General features: G+C 44.1%; 1 protein-coding gene across 1 annotated transcript in view; it reads left to right on the top strand.

Annotated features, from left to right (window-relative positions):
- LOC145342328 (LON peptidase N-terminal domain and RING finger protein 3-like) overlaps positions 1 to 13,086 on the top strand; it is a 40,628-nt gene extending 27,542 nt beyond the window's left edge. Inside the window, exons 10-12 of the mRNA XM_080187817.1 lie at positions 3,769 to 3,931; positions 5,074 to 5,223; positions 7,309 to 13,086. Coding sequence (XP_080043943.1) covers positions 3,769 to 3,931; positions 5,074 to 5,223; positions 7,309 to 7,467 — 472 coding nt within the window. The 3' untranslated portion in view covers positions 7,468 to 13,086. The remainder of the gene's footprint in view (positions 1 to 3,768; positions 3,932 to 5,073; positions 5,224 to 7,308) is intronic.
- Positions 13,087 to 20,293: the final 7,207 nt, after the last annotated feature.

The following is a 20,293-nucleotide window of genomic DNA, read 5'->3' as shown; positions in this document are numbered from 1 at the left end:
TAAATTTGCAGAATGGGTGTAAAAATTTGCAAGTGTATTTCAGTAGGAAGGACAAGGAAGCCATTTACCCCTTGGAAAATAACAATTCAAAAGGGCGAAGGAACAGTGGGATCTCGGGGTAATAGTACGTAAAGAATTAAAAGTAGTGATCTTGGTTATGGCTATTATGGATGTATTAGTGAGAGGCAACGTGGTTTTATGAAGGGAAAGTTGTGTCTCACGAACTTGATCGAGTTTTTCGAGGAAGTGATGAAGGTGATTGTTGAGGGTAGGGCAGTGGATGTTGTCTACGTGGACTTCAACAAAGCTTTTAACAAGGTCCCTCATGGCAGATTGGTGCAGAAGGTGAAGCCGCATGGGATCGGAGGTGAGCTGGCAAGGTGGATACAAAACTGACTCGGTCAAAGAAGACTGAGGGCAGCAATGGAAGGATGCGTTTCTGAATGGAGGACTGTGACAAGTGGAGTTCCTGAGAGATCAGTGCTGGGGCCTTTGCTCTTTGTAATATATATAGTAGATTTGGAGGAAAACGTAACTGGATTGATTAGTAAATTTGCGGATGACAGAAAGGTTGGTAGATTTGCAGATAGTGATGAGGACCATCAGAGGATACAGCAGGATACAGATCAGTTGGAGACTTGGGCGGAGAGATGGCAGATGGAGTTTAATCCGGACAAATGTGAGGTAATACATTTTGGAAGCGCTAATACCGATAGGAAATACACAGTGAATGACAGAACTCTTAAGAGTATTGATAGGCAAAGGGATCTTGGTATACAGGTACACAAGTCACTGAAAGTGACAATGCAAGTGGAGAAGGTAGTCGAGAAGGCATATGGCATGCTTGCCTTCATCGGCCAGGGTATTGAGTTTAAAAATTGGCAAGTCATGTTGCAGCTTTATAAAACCTTAGGTTGTGTTTGGAATATAGTGTTCAATGCTGTCCACACTACCAGAAGGATGTGAAGGCTTTGGACAGGGTACAGAAAAGATTTACCAGGATGTTGCCTGGTATGGAGGGCATTAGCTATGAGGAGCGGTTGGAGAAACTTGGTTTGTTCTCACTGGAATGACGGAGGTTGAGGGGAGACCTGATAGATGGCTACAAGATTATGAGAGGCAAGGACAGAGTGGAAGTCAGAAACTTTTTCCCAGGGTGGAAGAGTCACTTACTAGGGGGCGTAGGTTTAAGGTGTGAGAGGCAAGGTTTAAAAGAGATGTACGAGGCAGATTTTCCGGCTCTTCGCACCAGCTGGATTATCTGATCCCACCAATGGCGTGCCCCCGCCATGGATTTCCCAGCGGTGTGGAGTGCAGTCATTGGGAAATCCCATTGACAGCAGTGGGACCAGAGGATCCCACCTCCAGTAAATGGCACGCCACCCCCCACCGTGAGAATCACACTACGGGGAGGTGCAGAGAATACCCTTCATCATAATAAGGAGAAGCTGAGCTGAAAAACACCATCATTAAGGGGGAGTTAGAGAAACATATCCAGGAGAAAGGAACAGAAAGTTGGGGTTAGATAAAGAGGGGTGAGAGAAGGCTCACGTGAAGCATAACCACTTGCATAGACCACTTGGGCTGAATGGACTGTTTCTGCGCTGTACCTTCTGTCTAAGGCAGGGTCAGTCACGAGTCCTGTTCTACGTTCATGCTGACTTTTCAGCTGGTTAACAGAAGGAATTTAATCTCCTTGCTCATTAGCTCTGTTTATGATCTGGATATAATTGGACACACACATAATGTTTCTAGATCAGGAATATTGGAAGTGACTGTGCAGTTTGTTTTGTGCTGTTATCTCTCTTGTTAGATATGTGTAACTCTGAAGTGGAAATTCACAGTTGGCTCCTTTTTTTTTTGTACAAGATATTGAGCCAAAGTGAAAACTTTCCAAGTCGCTGTCAAAGCATCATGCAATGGGTGTGGTAGCTCAGCACTTCCGTCACTCATTTAACAACATAGAGGTCATGAGTTCAAATCTGACCATGCCAAATTTCTGAAATGGAATTCAGTAACAATTTCTAGGCTAGTACCTGGAAATAAAAGTGAATGAAGTGTCATTAAAAATCCAACTGGTTCATCGGCGTCCTTCAGGAACAGGAGTGTTTGACTCCGCTCCCACACAACTGGGGCGGGATTCTCCAATTGTGCATGCCCAAAAACCAGAAGTTCCCACCCAAGTTCAATGGGTCTTTACATAGTCTGCCGAATTTTTTGTCTCGTCTGTTACAATTCCTGTGGCAGGCGGGACGGGAGATTTCCGGCCTACTTGACTCTTAAGAACAGAAAGGATCGACAGTAAATATTAGCTGGCCAATCTTCCACACATACCATAAATAAATAAAAAGTTAGTCATGCATGCTTTCAAATTGGGAATCTCTTTGATGCAGTATTATTGAAAGACGGATCTTGCATTTGGATTGTGTTGTTGACCACTTCAGGATGTTCCAACATGTTTTACAGCTGATGAAATATTTTTGAAGTGTAAGATATTTTTATAAAGTGGGAAGTATGATGGCCAATTGAGGTGCAGCAAACTCCCACAAATAGCAATTAGACCAGACCATCTGCTCTTCAGATTGTTTAAGTTTTAAAGTTTATTTATTAGTCACAAGTAAGCCTTACATTAACACTGCAATGAAGTTACTGTGAAATTCCCCTAGTTGCCACACTTAGGTGCCTGTCTGGGTCAATGCACCTAACCGGCACGCCTCTCAGACTGTGGGAGGAAACCCACGCAAACACAGGGCGAACGTGCAAACTCCACAACACGGGATCAAACACTTGAGAAGGTAGCCATTTCCTCAGTTGCATCTGAAGGGCAACACCTCCAAAGATGCAGCATTCCCTCAGCACCGCATCGTGCTTGTCGCTCTAGATCATGTGCTGAAGTCATAGAGTCGCAGAATACTACAGTGCAGAAGAGGCCCATCGAATCTGCACTGACGCATAAAAGGCCCTGACCTGCCCACTTAATCCCACTTGCAACACTTGGCCCATAGCCATGAATATTATGGCGTGCCAAGTACTCATCCAGGTACTTTTTAAAGGATGTGAGGCATCCCACCTCTACCACCGTCCCAGGCAGCACATTCCAGATCTTCATCGCTCTCTGGGTAAAAATATTTTTCTTCAAATCCCCCTTAAACCTCCCACCTCTCAATTTTAACTTGTATCCCCTCATAATTGACTGTTCAACTAAGGGAACAGCTGGAATCCATGATTCCGAGTCCCTGGAGTGAGATTTGAATGCACAGCATACTGACTCAGAAAGGACATTACTATCCATTGAGCCACTTCAAGATTCATAGCATTTCTCCAGAGCAGAAGGTGGCCATTCGGCCCATCAAGCCTGCACCAACAATCTCACCCAGGCCCTCTCCCCATAACCCCACGTATTTACTCTCGCTAGTCCCCTGACACGAAGGGACAACTTAGCATGGCCAATCCACCTAATCCACACATCTTCAATGCCTCTTAGAACTCTTCATAGTTGGCGTGTGCCCATTTTAAGACCTGTTCGGGCGCATTGAGGGAGAGTTTAGCACGGCTAATGCATCTAACCAGCACTTCTTTCAGACTGAGAAGAAACCGGAGCACCTGGAGGAAACTCATGCAGACAAGGGGAGAACACGCAGAGTCCGCACAGACAGTGACCCAAACAGGGATCAAACCCAGGTCCCTGGCGCTGTGAAATAGTAGTACTAACCACTGTGCCACCATGCTCCCCCCATATTATAACTGTGTTCATTTTATCCCACATAGTTTTGCTGATTATGGCTGTATGCTGGAGGTCAGAAGTGTCGAGTTCTTTTCGGATGGTCGTTCCGTCGTGGACACTATTGGCAGACGAAGATTTAAGGTGTTGCGACACAGTGAAAAGGATGGCTACAGCACTGCAGATATTGAATACCTTGAAGATAAAAAGGTGAAACTGTACTAAGGATAAATCTGAAAAATCATTATGTTTTGACAGAGAAACAGAATGAACATTTCAAGCCTGTATGACTTTTCTTCAGAGCTAGAACCATAGAATACCTACAGTGCAGAAGGAGGCCATTTGGCCCATCAAGTCTGCACAGGCTCAGCATCATACCCAGGCCGCCCCCCCACCGCCTCCACCCCATCCCCGCAACCCTGCAGATTTCCCATGACTAACCCACACATCTTGGGACACTAAGCGGCAATTTATCATGGCCAACCCACCTAAACTGCACATCATTGGAGTTGGGAGGAAACCGGAGCACCTGGAGGAACCACGCAGACATGGAGAGAAAGTGAAAACTGTACCTAGATAGTCACCCAGGAATTGCACCTGGGTCCCAGCACTGTGAGGCATCAGTGCTAACCACTGTGCCACCCTGAAGAAGTCATACAGACTCGAAACGTTGACACTGTTTCTGTCTCCATAGATGCTGCCTAAACATGCTGAGTTTTTCTAGCATTTTCTTGTTTTAGTCAAATATCAGCATTTTGCTTCATGATCCTTTGACAATTGTGTGGCGGTTATTGACGGAGTTAATATGAAAGACCGTTTTTACACTTGAACTTTATTTTTCACAGGATTCTGATGCCACAGGAGAACTTGTGAATAAACTGATAGAATTGTATAGTACCAAAGGAGCCCATTGGGCCCACTGTCCTTGTGCTGGCTCTTTCAGACAGCTACCCAATTTGATCCCCACTTTCTGGCTGTTCCTCACAGCCCTGCAAGAAATTTTTCTTATCTAATTTGCTTTTGACAGTTACTGTCAAATCTGCTTCCAGCACCCTTTAAGAAAGCACATTCCAGATATTCTGTGGAAATCAGCCATGATCTTACTGAATGGCGGAGCAAACTCGAGGGGCCAAATTGCCTACTCCTTTTCCTAGTTCTTACGTTCTTAAACATTCCTCCTCAATCCTGCTCTGGATGTCTTTCCAATTGGCAAATATGAGGAAAACATTAAGAAGGTGGAGGTGGTATGAGTGTATCTATATACACATGCCATTTATCTGATCATCAGCCAGGGAATTTCTTCAATGTGTCACTAACTCTTCTGTCATCTCATGAACTTTTCCACGTAACAGGTAGAGGGAGAGGATTATGCTGAGCTCGTTCGCCTACATGACTTAGTGTATGATCAAGCATACATGTGGTTCAGCTCCCTCAAGCAAGTATTGAAGACTCGAATTCTGAGCCACTTTGGACCAATGCCAAGGAAGGATACAGATATACAGGTGTGTTAGCTCATGACTGTACACGTACCAGAGATTTTGTTTCAGAAGTTTTAACAAGCACAATCATTTTTTTTTTGAAAAAGCAGTTCGTAATGTACTTACAGCAAAGAAAGAGGTTGTTTGGCTGGTTGGCATTGGTGCTCCACACTAGAGTGCTCCCAACCCTCTTCAGCCATCTTCATCAACATCAAGAAGTCTCATAACACCAGGTTAAAGTCCAACAGGTTCATTTGGATTCATGAGCTTTCGGAGCACTGCTCCTTCATCAGACGAGTGGAGCTGCCTTACATCGATAACGTTTTCTCCCTTTGAACTCACGGCAAAGAACCTTCCTCCACTCACCTGATGAAGGAGCAGTTCTCCAAAATCTTGTGATTTCAAATAAACTTGCTGAACTTTAACCTGGTGTTGTGAGACTCCTTACTGTGCCTACCCCAGTCCAACGCTGGCGTCTCCATTTCAGCAACATCATTTTCTGTTCCATGGCTAACAGTGGTTAGCCATGCTGACTGACAGTGCCAGGGACCCGGGTTTGATTCCCAGCTTGGGTCATTGTCTGTGTGTAGAGTGCGCATTGTCCCTGCGTCTGTGTGAGTTTTGCCTGGGTACTGCGGTTTCCTCTCACGGTCCAAAAGACGTGCTGGTTAGGTACATCAGCCATGCTAAATTCTCCTTCAGTGTACCTGAATAGGCACTAGAGTGTGGCAACTAGAGGATTTTCACAGTAACTTCATTGCAATGTTAAAATAAGCCTACATGTGACACTAATAAATAAACTTTAAACTTCTTCTTTCTCATTTGCTTTTATTGCTTCCCTGACATGTTTCTGTTATTTCACCTCACTCTTCTGCTGGAAGGAAACAGATATTTTACCCATTTTCCAAGTCAAGAATTATCTCCTGAACTCTCCATGAGATACATTTGTAATATGGTTTACCTCCAATGGAAACATCATCTCCATATCAACCCTATCGAGCTCTTTCATCATTTTAAAGATCTCCACAAGGATACCTATCAACCTTTTCTTCCAGAGAAAAGACTCCTAACCTATTGTGAGATTTGAATAATACAGACCTATGATTCTTCTCCTTTGTTGCCTGAAGACGTGTCCCAAAGGTTAATGTTTAATTCCTGGGGGCTCTAGGGCAATCTGGGATGGTTGTTAACTCAGGACCAGAATTTATTTTGATTTCTCCTTTCCATTGGTGAGAGGCAGAAATGTGTTGGCTTTAACCTGTTGAAAAAGTTTCTTTTCGCTTTTTCAACAGCATAAAATCCATTGTATTTTCTGCCTGTCTTTAATTCATAGAATCCCAACAGTGCAGGGGGAGGCCATTTGGTCCATCAAGCCTGTACCAACAGCAATCCCTCCCTGTAACCCAATGTATTTACCCTGCTAATCACTCTGGCACAAACAGGCAATTTAGCATGGCCAATCAACCTGGAGCACCCAGAGGAAACTCATGCAGACGGGGAGAATGTGCAAACTTCACACAGACAGTGACCCGAGCCGGGAATCAAACCTGGGTCCCTGGCACAATGATGTAGCAGTGCTAACCATTGTGCCACCGTGCCATTCCGATGAGGAGTTGTATGGGACTGGTAACCTTAGTTCTGTGTCTTAACCCTGCTGGTGCTGCCAGACGCCTACTGTTTTGATTTCAGATCTCCCATGTCCATGGCTTTGATCCCTTTCATAGAAAGCATAGAAACCCTACAGTACAGAAAAAGGCCATTCAGCCCATCGAGTCTGCACTGACCACAATCCCACCCAGGCCCTACCCCCATATCCCTACATATTTTACCCACTAATCCCTCTAACCTAAGCATCTCAGGACACTAAGGGGCAGTTTTAGCATGGCCAATCAACCTAACCCACACGTCTTTGGACTGTGGGAGGAAACCGGAGGAAACCCACGCAGACACGAGGAGAATGTGCAAACTCCACACAGACAGTGACCCAAGCTGGGAATCGAACCCAGGTCCCTGGAGCTGTGAAGTAGCAGTGCTAACCGCTGTGCTACCGGGCTGCCCACTTTGTTTGGCCGCTGACCTTTTTGTTTTGTGCTTTTCTTTGTCTCCCAGGCAAGTCCGAACGGCCCAGGTTGGTGCTGGTGGCTGCTGGCTGTCCTCCCGCTGGAGAGTCGGGCTCAACTTCCCTTTCTGGCAATGACGACACTTCAGGAACGCTTGAATGGTATCCGCCGTGTGCTCTTATTCATGTCGCGCAACTGTCCGCGGTGACTGGTCTGAGGTTGAGTCTGTGCTTGCCTGTGTGTTGTGGCAGGGACACATGTTGCCACCACACAAGCAACATTTTTCTACATTCATGTCCACTGCAGCAGTCCGGTGAAAGGAATCTCATCTTGTGAAGAATGTGCACAGTCAGGATGACATGAAGAATGTTACTGATAATATAATCAATTGAGGGCGTTTAGTGCTAAAATCTGAGTACATTTTTGTGACTATTTTTACAGCCTGAATCCCAAAATACCTTATTTTGAAAATGTATATTTTTGTTAAATCATATGTATATTTATGGAGCAACAGAGGTTTTTAAATTATTTTTGCTTTCTTATCTAGTTCTAACTCAACCTGGGGTCGAGCTAAAATATACTAGGAGTATACAAAGTACAAAATAGTTTAAAATAGTGACCTTCAGTCCTAAAGGATATGGTGAGGGAAATGTATTATTTATGGCAGGAAAACAAAATACTCGGGGAGATACAAATTTGCATGCAAGCCTTTTTTTTTGAATTAATCTTAAAACTCAAACATAAGTAATATTTTCTTGTAACTCTCTTTTTAAATGCAAGACCAAATTTGTCTCTCCTTCCCGCTCTCCTTTTCCTGGTTTTATGCACAAATTGAAACCAAGAAAGCAGGTTTATAACTTATTCACGGGGCGTCCAGCAGGACTTTGATGAACTAGCTGCAATGAGGCACACAAGAAAAGGCCAACCCCTTTTGAATTTGCCAGTGGGGTTCTATTTAGCTCAGTTGGCTGGACAGCCGATTTGTGATGCAGAGCAGCACCAACAGCGCGGGTTCAGTTCCCGCACTGGCTGAGGTAACTCACAAACCTTCTCAACCTTGCCCCTGGCCTGAGGTGTGGCGATCCTCGGGTTAAATCACCACCTGTCAACTGGGACTGTGGCAACTTTGAATTTCTGATTTGTCTCTTGCCTGGCACCCCTCCACTCCAGAGATCTGCGTTCAGTGCCTCCCTGCAGTGACACAACTGAGATCAGGGGCTTAAACTCTCTCGCACTGCAGCATGGTACTCTGACCCACTGTGCCACTCTGCCACCCCACGCTTCCCTCAAATTAAAATACATGTAAAAACTAAGGTTGCGTAGCATTTATGGTCTTTAGAAGCACCTAGTCTTCCATGGACATCAGTCATTGTGTCCAGCACAAGTTAATACGAGAACGGACCACTTAGCCTAGGGACGTTTGGGTTTTTTTTACTTGAAGAACATGTTTGCACCTTGTCAGATTTTGGATTCCCATTATATTATCAGTAACATTCAGTTTAGCCTGAAAATTTGCACGTTCCTTCTCGTGTGTTCTCATAAAGCCAAAGTTAAATATATTTATTATCTTATTTTTGCAACAATCCATGTCTCGTGCACACAGCGTCTGGAGGTGTGCAATAATTTCAACTTCCTGTACTGACAATATGTGTCATATTCTGCGTCAAGTATTGTATCATACATCTTAAAAAACGTTGGGCTTAATATACTAATGTAGATTAGGATTGAGTAGCAAAATTCTGCCTTTTAATGCACACTCTGATTATATAGAGGACTGTTTTGGTTGAGAACTGTATGTTTTAAGAACACTGTATTCGAATCATGTATCTTTGTTTAGATGTAGCGTAAGTGTAATTGTGCAATTGACTTTTGTCTGAACATAATCGTCACTAGTCGATGCCCCTAGCCTTAATAAGTCTTAATTGCATTTCATACAGTTTGCAAAACTGGACTATGTTAAGTGCATTTCAACTGATACACAATCTTTCTTGCTTGAATGTAACCTGTTGCTTCAGTGTCATCATTCAGATAAAGCTGTGAAGTAATTTTGAAGGCCGACCTACCAACTAAAAGGCTAGGGGTTTCAGCACTGGCTTATTCCGCGTTATCTCACGATAGCCTGTCCTGTTTGCATTGAGTGGGTTTAGGTAACGAGTTGTGATTAGAATCAGGCCCCAAATTATCTACAGAGTACATTTCGACACACCTTAAGATGTCCCTCCAAGATAAAGAGACATTAGGTTGTCGCTACCTTCAGGAGCCACTCAGTCGAAAAATGTAAGAACTGAGAGACACTGTATTCTGTCATCAGAAAGAGAGAATGCCCAGATTAGCAGTACGCTATTTCCATCCCTGAGGTTTCACTGTAACTAATCGCACAATTTAATGTGGTGAATTAGTAGTGTTTGACAAATAAGTACAATTTAACCAGACAATTTTAATAAAACAACTGTGCCTGTTTAACCTCTATCTCCACCTAAATTATTCATGCATATTACTAAATGTCTCAGCTTCGCCTGCATAGTCTCAACATTCCCTCAAACCACTTTCTTCATTAAAATGATTAAGGTCTGCTTTAATATAAGGTGAAAGTTCTGATCTTCTCATTATTGTCCTCTCCTTTGCAAATTTGCCTGGTGTGTCCTGAACTGTGGTGTGGAGATGCCAGCATTGGATTAGGGTAGGCACAGTAAGAAGTCTCACAACACCAGGTTAATGTCCAACAGGGTTTATTTGGAATCATGAGTTTACGGAACGCTGCTCCTTCCTCAGGTGAGTGGCGCCACTCACTTAATGAAGATGCAGTGCTCCGAAAGCTCGTGATTCCAAATCTTAAACCATATCTTATTCTTAAACTATATCCTGGACTTCTGGTTCCCCTAGCAGGAGAAAACAGCCTCCTATCTCCACCTGATCCAGCCCCCCTCATGATCTTCCATGTTTCAATGTGATACCTTAATTCCATCTGCCTGCCTTCCGTGACCCTAATTCTGTTGCCAAACAAATATCTTAGTCTCAGTTTTGACATTTTCCATTGACTCCCAGTTTTTTGAAGGGAGTGATTCCTGATTTCCACCTATTTCTTGAGTGCTGGTGCCCCTTTCACAGTGCTACCAAGAAGCCTGTACCTGGGGTGATTCCTTATGCATGAAGAAATCCTTAGTGTCATAAAAGATCCTTTCATCAGTTTTAAACCATAACAGGATTTTCAGAGCGGGATTTTCCAGCCACGCTCACCCCGAAAGTGGAAATTCTTGCCCAAAGTCAACAGACCTTTGGATGGTCTGTTCCCCACAACCAGGCTATGATTCCCCTGGTGGGTAGGATGGGAAACCACCACACACACACACCCCCCTCCCTCCCCCCCACACACAGAGTCTCTTGTTCTAGTTTTTCTTTTTGGCTTGCCCAATTAACCATATGTTAAAACAACTTGCATTTATATGGCACCTTTAATATAATTAAACATTCCAAGGCACTTCACAGGAACATTACCAAACTAAATTCAACACTGAGCCACACAAGGACTTCCTTAGGACACTGCTTGACCAAGGTCATAGGTTTTAAGGAGCATATTAATGGAGGAGAGAGATAGTGATGCAAAGGAGTTTTGGGAAGGAATTTCAGGGGTTAAAATTTATTTATTAGCCACAAGTAAAGTGTACATTAACACTGCAGTGAGGTTATTGTGAACTTCCCCTAGGATCTAATGTGGTGTTTGGTTTTGTAACTTTCCCTTAGATTTACCTTGTTTCAAGGGTAAAAGAGCCCAGTTTCTCCAAACTCTTTGCTGTGATATTGGCTGGAATTCTCCAGCGAGCAGAATCTTTCAGTCCTGCTGACAGCAACCCCCCCACCCCCCACCCCCCACAACTGCTGTTTTCCTGACTGTGTGAAGTGGAATGAATGGGAAATCCCATTGACAGCATTGGGACTAGAAAATCCCAGCGAGCGGAGCACCACATCTCAAGTACGCATGGCTGGGAAGCCAGAGGATCCAGCCCTCTGTGCGCATGCCAGTCACTATGCAAGGTGCATGTCATGGTCTGCACTGATGTGTGTACGGTAACTATCTTCATATAGAAAGAACAACACAGAAACCGGCCATCCAGCTCAACTGGGCTGTGCTGGTTATACTTTATCCTCTGAACATTAACTCTGAGCATTTTCTCTTTCTTGCCTCAATACCTTAAAGATGTCATTTGACTGGGGCATATATAGTTTTAGCCTGGCATTCTCGGACCTACACCCTACTGCTCAAGCAATGTAACCGAGCGTGTGTTCCCATTCTTGCTTCTCTCCAGAAATTGAAGCACTGGATTTTTTAATGGTCCAAATCCTTTCCAGTTCACCTTCCACGTCATCCATTGTGATAACCATTTCTCCTTCCAATACCTCATATTTGTCAATATTGAGTTTCATGAAGCAATGTGGCATTGAATGAAGGTTTGAGTATTTGAGAGCTGAAATTAAGTATTTTAATACATTCTGAGCCTTTTCCCCTCCTTCCCGCCACAATCCAAATCATTGATTCTGGCATGTCCTCCTTACAATGACTAACGTGACCTCATTTTGATTTTTTTTTATCTTTATTTGTTATTGTAAGTCATTTTGTTTCAGGAACTCTCTCTCTTCCCCCAATGGGCTGTGAATACAGAAGGATCAATTGGGGCCTTCAAGATTGACATCAGTAAATTTCTGTTGAATAAATTAGGATATCAGGGAACACTGAGCAAAGGTGGCTGAATTGAGATGGTGTGCACTTCAGCCATGACCCATGATCATGGGGCAGCAAAGTGGTTAGCCACTGATCCCTCACAGTGCCAGGGACCCAAGTTCAGTTCTAGCCTCAGGTGACTGTGTGGAGTTTGCACATTCTCCCCGTCTCTGCGTGGGTTTCTTCTGGGTGCTCCAGTTTCCTCCCACAGTCCAAAGATTTGCAGGTTAGCTGGATTAGCCATGGTAAATTGCCCGTTAGTGCCCCAAGATGTATAGATTAGGAGGCTTAGCGGGGTAAATATGTGGGATTACAGGAATAGGACCTGGGTAAGAGTCAGTACAGGCTCAATGGGCCCAATGGTCTTATTCTGCATTGGAGGGATTCTGTGAATGTCGCAGAAGGTGCTGAGTATCCTCCTCTTCTTCCTAAGTGTGCAGTATGTGATCAGGATCAAGAATGTCTTCCCTGAAAGCGTGATGGAGGCAGATCCAATCATGACATTTAAGAGGAAATTGGGTAATTATTTGATGCAAGGCTACAGGGTAGAAGCAAGGGAATGGGACTAGCTGTGTAACTCTTGCAGAGAGCCGACATAGAAATGACGGGCTGAATGGCTTCCTGTCATGCAGTTGCCATTTTATGATTGTAATGTTCCTCTATTTTTCTACAGTCAGTAGCAAAATACAAGGGCAGATGCTTCCTGAATGTTCTGAGGTTAAATGTATCGTCAATATTGCAGTCGCTTGAATAATAATCGTAATTCCTGTGAAATTGACTGAAGGTTTTGTTGTGTGTTTATGTGCTCATTGATGTTTCTTAGTGACTGGTCATTAGTTTCCGGCTTTGTTTGTGGTTTATATAAATGAGACACTCAAGAAGCAAATATTTAAATAAACTAAGATTTGAAAGTGCAATTAAAATGAAATGTGGCAAGTACAGTTACAACAACCAAGATGTTAAATAAAACATTGTATAACCTGTAGTTTGTGGCTTTTATTCTGAACACATTGCTCCAACGTTAAGATTACAATGGAATATACCATGAATCACATTAATAAGGATGATGTTCAAACGTGTGCCAGATTATTAAAGTTTCTTTGGACATTAGCTGTTCCCTTGTTTTCCAGTTTGTACTCTTCTTTTATATTACATTTCCCTTGATGGCACCTCAACTTATACAGATGCACCATAGAAAGCATTCTTTCTGGTTATATCACAGTTTGGTATGGCTCCTGCTCTGCCCAAGACCACAACAAACCACAAAAGGTCATGAACGTAGCCCAATCCATCACGCAAACCAGCCTCCCATCCATTGACAAAGGGCACTTTGACAAAGGATTGTCTAGACTCGAAACGTCAGCTCTTTTCTCTCCTTACAGATGCTGCAGATTTTCTAGCATTTTCTCTTTTAGCTCCCATCCATTGACTTTGTCTACACTTCCTGCTGTCTCAGTAACGCAGCCAGCATATTTAAGGACTCCGTGCACCCTGGACATTCTCTCTTCCGCCTTCTTAGGGAAAAAGATATAAAAGTCTGAGGTCGTGTACCATCCAACTCGAGAACAGCATCTTCCCTGCTGCTGTCAGACCTTTGAATAGACTTATCTTGCATTAAGTTGATCTTTCTCTACACCCTAGCTATGACTATAACACAACATTCTGCACTGTCTTGTTTCCTTCTCTATAAATGGTATGTTTTGCCTGCTTAACATGCAAGAAACAATACTTTTCACTGTATGTTAATACATGTGACAAGAATAAATCAAATTAAATCAAATCCCTCACTCGGGCGAGATTGTAAAATATCGCCCAAGGCCAGTGGAGATTTCTATCCTGCGAGCCAGGGCGGATGAGGTGGTAAAATTCCGGCCAGAGGATCATATTTTCACCTAGCCTCCCACCCCTTCCCCCCAACAAACATTGGGAAAATTCTGACCCAGCCCCACTTCACCACCCTTAAGCACATACAGGCATTGAGTCAACCACCCACTCCTCCAACGCTTCACCCTGATAATCTAGAAATTCCAAAGTGAGATTAGGCTTTTATTCCAGAATTTTATTCGGATAAATGAATTTAAATCCCACGGTGGGATTAAGAACTAGTATCTCTGATCATTCATCCAGGTCTCTGGCTTCCTGGTCCAGTAACATAACCAGCTTGTTATTCTGATTCAAATTTCCCGTCAAATTACACATGTTGCAGGATTTTACAACCTTGCTCGAGCGAGGCTCGTAAAATCCTGCCCGAGACCAATGGAGAATTCCATTCTGCGAGCCGAGGCTGGAAAGATGGTAAAATCGATTTGGAATTGGTGTTTGTCTGAAATCTTGGAATACACTCCCTAACAGCAATTTGGGTGTACATAGGCCACATAGATTGCCAAGTTTCAAGAGGCCAGCTCACGACCGGCCTTGCAAGGGCAATTAGCAATCAGTAATAAATGTTGTCTTAGCAACAATGCCCAAATCGCAAATGAATTTTAAAGGAATGAACACACAATCTGTGTGATTACAAGGTCTTACATCTCACACAAATCAATTATGCTTGGTGTTAAAGTGTAAAGTTTATTTCTTAGTGTCACAAGTTTATTTATTAGTGTCACAAGTTGGCTTACGTTACCAGTGCAATGAAGTTACTGTGAAAATCCTCCAGTCGCCACACTCCAGGTACACTGAGGGAGAATTTAGCACGACCAATCATCTAACAAGCGCATCTTTTGGACTGTGCGAGGAAACCGGAGTGCCTGGAGGAAACCTAAGCAGATATGGGGACAATGTGCAAACTCTGCACAGACAGTGATCCAAGCTAGGAATTGAACCTGGATCCCTGGCACTGTGAGATAGCAATGCTTTGAATATAAGGGAATGAGCGACTATCTGACTGACCTGTTTGTAGTGAAGGGTTTGATGCCATAAATGAAGTGAAACATTTACTGCTGGTGCGGAATGAGGGAATCGAACCCAGGTCCATGGTGCTGTGAGACACCAGTGCTAACTACTGCATCATTGTTCCACCCTAATGGAAAGTTTACAAGGAACAAAAAAATGTTAGTTAAAGGTGATTGCAAGACACAGAAAAAAGAATAAGTACAAACATACCAGCAATACCAATATATCAAACCAAACACCAACTAATTCACTCAAAGCATGAATACAAACTGATTTCAATTATCATTTCAGAACCTATTTAGTGTCTAATGGATTTAATGGCATCTCAAAAAGTACAGCTGTCAACGTGACAACACCAGATAATAAAAATTTTAGCGCTGAGGAATAAATATTGACCAGGAAATTCCAATTCTTCCCAAAATTAGTACCTCAGGATGTGTCCCAGATGAAGCCTCGAACTAGGTCATGTACCCAAACCTATGGAGTGACAGAGATTCTACCTGCTTAGCCACACTTGACACAGGAGGAGGAATTTTACAGCCTCGCTCGTCCTGAAACTGTAAAATCCCACCCGAGACCTTCCCATTCTCTGCTCCTTGCCTGCTCTAATTTCTGTGGCGGGCAGGCCAGTAAAATTCTGGCTAATATGTAAACGGTTGTGTCAAGTCCTGTTAGCTACACAAATTTTAACCACCAGAGATTTTCCCTTTCCAAGATTTTACCAGAAGCTGCAGAAAACAAATTTGTTTCAAATTCATGTGATTGGAATTTCTTATTTATAAATGGCCACTTGTGTTACTAAGTTCCAGTTATTTCCCCATTTCTGGGAAATATGCCATTTCTAAATAAATCTGGATAGTGGAATAGCCTGTAGAAAACTATTGGACATGAATACCTTCCAGCTTCTCATTGACCAGAGATCCGCAGTCAACATGTTGACCAATCCAACAGGAATCAGGGCAAAACACTCTGCTGTTTGGACTCATAGCGAGCACAAAGGCGGTGGTTGTTGTAAGTCTGTCATCTCAGCACCAGGGTAATGTCCTGGGCCCAATCTTCAGCTGCTTCAGCAATGAGCTTCCTTCCATCATAAGCTCAAAAGTGAGTCGTTGATGACTGTGCAATGTTTAGCATTATTTGCGACTCCCCAGATACTGAAGCAGTCCATGTCCAAATGGAGCAACACCTGCACATTATCCAGGCTTGGACTGACAAAGTGGCAAGTAACATCCCAAAAGACAGTAAGACGTAGGATCAGATGTAGGCCATTCTGCCCATCAAGTCTGCATGACCATTCAATGGGACTATAACTGACCTGATATGATTATCAACTCCACTTTCCTGTCTTATCCTCATAACTTCTGATACCCTTACTGATTACAAACCTATCTCAGCCTTAGACATATTTAACAACACAACCTCCACAGCTCTCTTTGATATAAAGAATTCCACAGATTCACTTCCCCCTGAGAGAAGAAATTCCTCCATCTCTGAATTAAGAGGGCAAACCCTTACTCTAAAATTATGTCCTCTGGTCCTATTTTTTCCCACAAGAGGAAGCAACCTCTCAGCATCAACCCTTCCAAGCTTCCTGAGAATGCTATATGTCTCAATAGGGTTGCTTATCATATTTCTAAACTCCAGTGTGTGCCCAACCTATTCAACCTCTCCTCATAAGAAAATCTCTCCATATTCGGGATCAACCTTCTCTGGACTGCCTTACAAATGCCAGGCAATGACCATCTCAAACAAACAAGAATCTAACCATTACCCTTTGACATTCAATGGTATTGCCATCACTGAATCCTCCACGATTAACACCCTGGGGGTTACCATTGACCATAAACTCAACTGGACCAACCATATGAGTACTGTGGTTGGAAGAGCAGGTCAGAGGCTAGAGATCCTGCTGTGAGTAACTCACCCCCTACAAGCCCAAGTCATGAGTGTGATGGAATAATCTTCACTTGCCTGGATGGCTGCAGCTCCATCAGCGCTCAAGAAACTCAACACTACCCAGGACAAAGCAGCTCACTTGATCGGCACTCCATCCACAAACATTCATTCTCCCGCCACCGACACACAGTAGCAGCAGTATGTACGATCTACAAAATACACTGTAGGAACTCACCAAGGCACCTTAGGCAGCACCATCCAAACCCACAACCCCAATCATCTGGAAGAAGAAGGACAACAGATACATGGGAAACCATCACCTGCAAGTTCCCCTCCAAACCATTCACCACCGTGACTTGGAAATATATCGCCCTTCCTAAGATACCACTGGGTCAACATCTTGGAATTCCTTTTCAAACAGCCCTGAGGGTGTATCCACATAACATGGACTGCAGCAGATCAAGAAGACAGATCGCCACCACCTTCTCAAGGGTAATTAGGAATGAGCAATGAATGCTGGTCTAACCAATGACAGCTGTATCCCTTGAATGAATAAAACAAACAGAGATTGGTTGTTAATCAATGTTGCGCTAACTCATAAAAGAAGCAAATTTCCAGTTCCTCAGATGAGAAGTCTGCTTCCAGGAACTATTGCCTTCCTCCAATTCTGACTTCATCCTCATCCCCCCCCGCCCTCCCCATTGTCCCCAGCCACCCCCCCACCCCCGCACCCCCCCACCCCCCCCCACCCCCCCCCCCCCACCTCACTTCCAGTTCCTTCTGCCCACCGTGCCTTCAGCTGCAAAGGCCTTCAGCTCTGAAATTCCCCTCTTGAATGTCCAAAGTCTCTAATCCCCTCTCTCCCTCCTTAAAGCATATCTTAAAATCTTGTTCTTTGATCACGATTTTAGGCTTGAAGATAAATCTGGACATGTTGGTGGAGCCTGGATTGGAGAAGCCAGTGGGGAGTTAGCTAGGGAGGCAGTTGAGTGTGAGACTGGCGAAGAGGGCAAGGCTCAGAGGTTGGTAGGGAGGTAATTCCATCTTGTGGGAGGTGCGTACAGCAGACCCTCCCAAAGGAGGTTACCCTTCCCTCCTATCTTTAGTCTGAGGTGCCAAAGCAGCAGGTTGACCACATTTCTTCCGCCCGATGTATTATAGCAGCTGAGGCAGACTGAGGTCCTTAAGTGGCCATGAATTGTCCATTTACAGGCTTCAATGAGCAGCACGGTGGCACAGTGGTTAGCACTGCTGCCTCACAGCTCCAGGGACCCGGGTTTGATTCCCGCCTTGGGTCGCTATCTGTGTGGAGTTTGTGCATTTTCCTTGTGTCTGCGTGGGTTTCCTCAGGGTGCTCTGGTTTCCTCCCACATTCCAAAGATATGTGGGTTAGGTGGATTGGACATGCTAAATTGCCCCTTCGTGTCAAGGGGATTAGCTAGGGTAAAAGTATTGGGTTTAGGGGATAGGCCCTAGGTGGGGTTGCGGTTGATGTAGACTCAATGGGCCAAATGGCCTCCTTCTGCACTGTGGGGATTCTATGACTCTAAATATTTTTAAATATTTTAAATATTTTTAAGACACGGGTTGATGGGTTTTTGATAGGAGAGGGGATTAAGGGTTATGGGGAGAGGGCGGGAAAGTGGAACTGAGCAGCGACAGATCAGCCATGATCTTATTGAATGGCGGGGCAGGCTCGAAGGGCTGGATGGCCTACTCCTGCTCCTATTTCTTATGTTCTTATGTTCTTATGACTCTATGACAATGGACCTAAGATTGGGGGTGGGGGTGTGGTTGCTTGGTACCTTACTCACCTCCTTTCTCCCCATAACATGTGGGACAAGTCAGGGTGGATGATAGGGCAGGACTGGCCAGCCATTTTATCTTATATGCCACCCTGCCTTCAAATCTTCTAATATGCCAGGAGGTGATGGGGGTTGTTTGGTGGGGGGGGAGGTGTTGGAGAAGGGTTGGCGTTAAATTTACCCCTTTGAAAATTAATGACAGAAAATCAGATTCCTGAAAGCATCCAATATAAGAAAGATACAATAAGCAGGAGCAACGGATAAAAGTAAGTAAGTCAGGCAAGTTGTCCAACGCCGCAGCTGTTTCAGTTAAGTTGTGTGAAAAAGTACTTGGATCTCCATACGGATGTAATTTCTCTTGGATAAGGAGTATTGCACTGAATGAAATTTGCACATGCTCAGATCCAGACAGGCATTATTGAACTAACTGTATGTGTAGCTCCCAAACAGAGAGGGCAGCAGAGGGGACAAGAAAACACAATTCTCAGACATTAATGTGCAACAGGTTATAAACATTAAAAAAAAACCTTGCGTTTATATAATACCTTTCATGACATCCCAAAGCCAATCATGGGATTCATGATTCTAAACACTGTTGAAGTGCAGTGAAGGTTGTGATATAGGAAAAGCTGCAGCCAATTTGCACACAGCAAACTCCCACACACATCTATCTTACAACAATCGGAAGTTCCTTTTCTGCTATCTTGATTGAAGGAGAAATATTGTCTAGGACACTGGGGATATCTTCCCTGCTCATCTTCAAAATAGTGAGCATGTGATCTTTCACATTCCACCTGAGAAAGCAGATACAGCCTCAGAGCAGCAAGGTGTCACAGTGGATAGCACTGCTGCCTCACAGCGCCGAGGGTCTGGGTATGATTCCTGGCTTGGGTCGCTGTCTGTGCAGGTTTCCTCCGGGTGCTTCAGTTTCCTCCCACAGTCAGAAAGACATGCTGGTTAGGTGCATTGGTTAAATTCTCTCTCAGTGTACCCGAACAGGTGCCAGAATGTGATGACTAGGGGATTCTCACAGTAACTTCATTGCAGTGTTAATGTAAGCCTACTTGTGACACTAATCAATAAACTTTTAATGTTTCAATTGAAGGCAGCATCTCCAACAATGCAGCATTCCCTCTGTGCAGCACTGGAGTGTCAAATCAGATGCCTACAGTACAGAAGGAGGCCAAAAGAGAAAATGCTGGAAAATCTCAGCATGCCTGGCAGATCTGTAAGGAGAGAAAAGAGCTGATATTTTGCATCCAGATAACCCTTTGTCAAAGCTAAAAGGCACAGAAATTGGGAGATATTTGTACTGCAGGGTGAGGGAATGAAAGATGAGTCATAGCCACAGAAACCAGAAACAGAAAGAGACCATTTGGGCTATCAAGTCTGCACAAACACAATCCCCACCCACGTCCTATCCCCATAACCCCTTACATTTATCCTAGCTAGCCCCCTCTGACACTGCAGGGTAATTTATGACCAATCCAGCTAACCTGCACATCTTTGGAGTGTGGGAGGAAACTGGAGCACCTGGAAGAAACACACACAGACACGGAGTGCAAACTCCACACAGGCAGTGACCCGAGGCCAGAATTGAACCCGGTTCCCTGGTGCTGTGGGGCAGAAATGCTAACCACTGTGCCACCGTGCCATCAACCTGGATTTTTGTGGTCAGTGCTCGAGTGGAATTTAAACGCACAATCTCCTGACTCGGAGACAAG

The sequence above is a fragment of the Carcharhinus amblyrhynchos genome, chromosome 4 (genome assembly GCF_965287045.1).
Source record: "Carcharhinus amblyrhynchos chromosome 4, sCarAmb.v2.hapA, whole genome shotgun sequence".
Classification (NCBI taxonomy): Eukaryota; Metazoa; Chordata; class Chondrichthyes; order Carcharhiniformes; family Carcharhinidae; genus Carcharhinus; species Carcharhinus amblyrhynchos.
The sequence above is the reverse complement of the archived record's forward strand: the minus strand, read 5'-3'. Positions and strand labels throughout refer to the sequence as shown.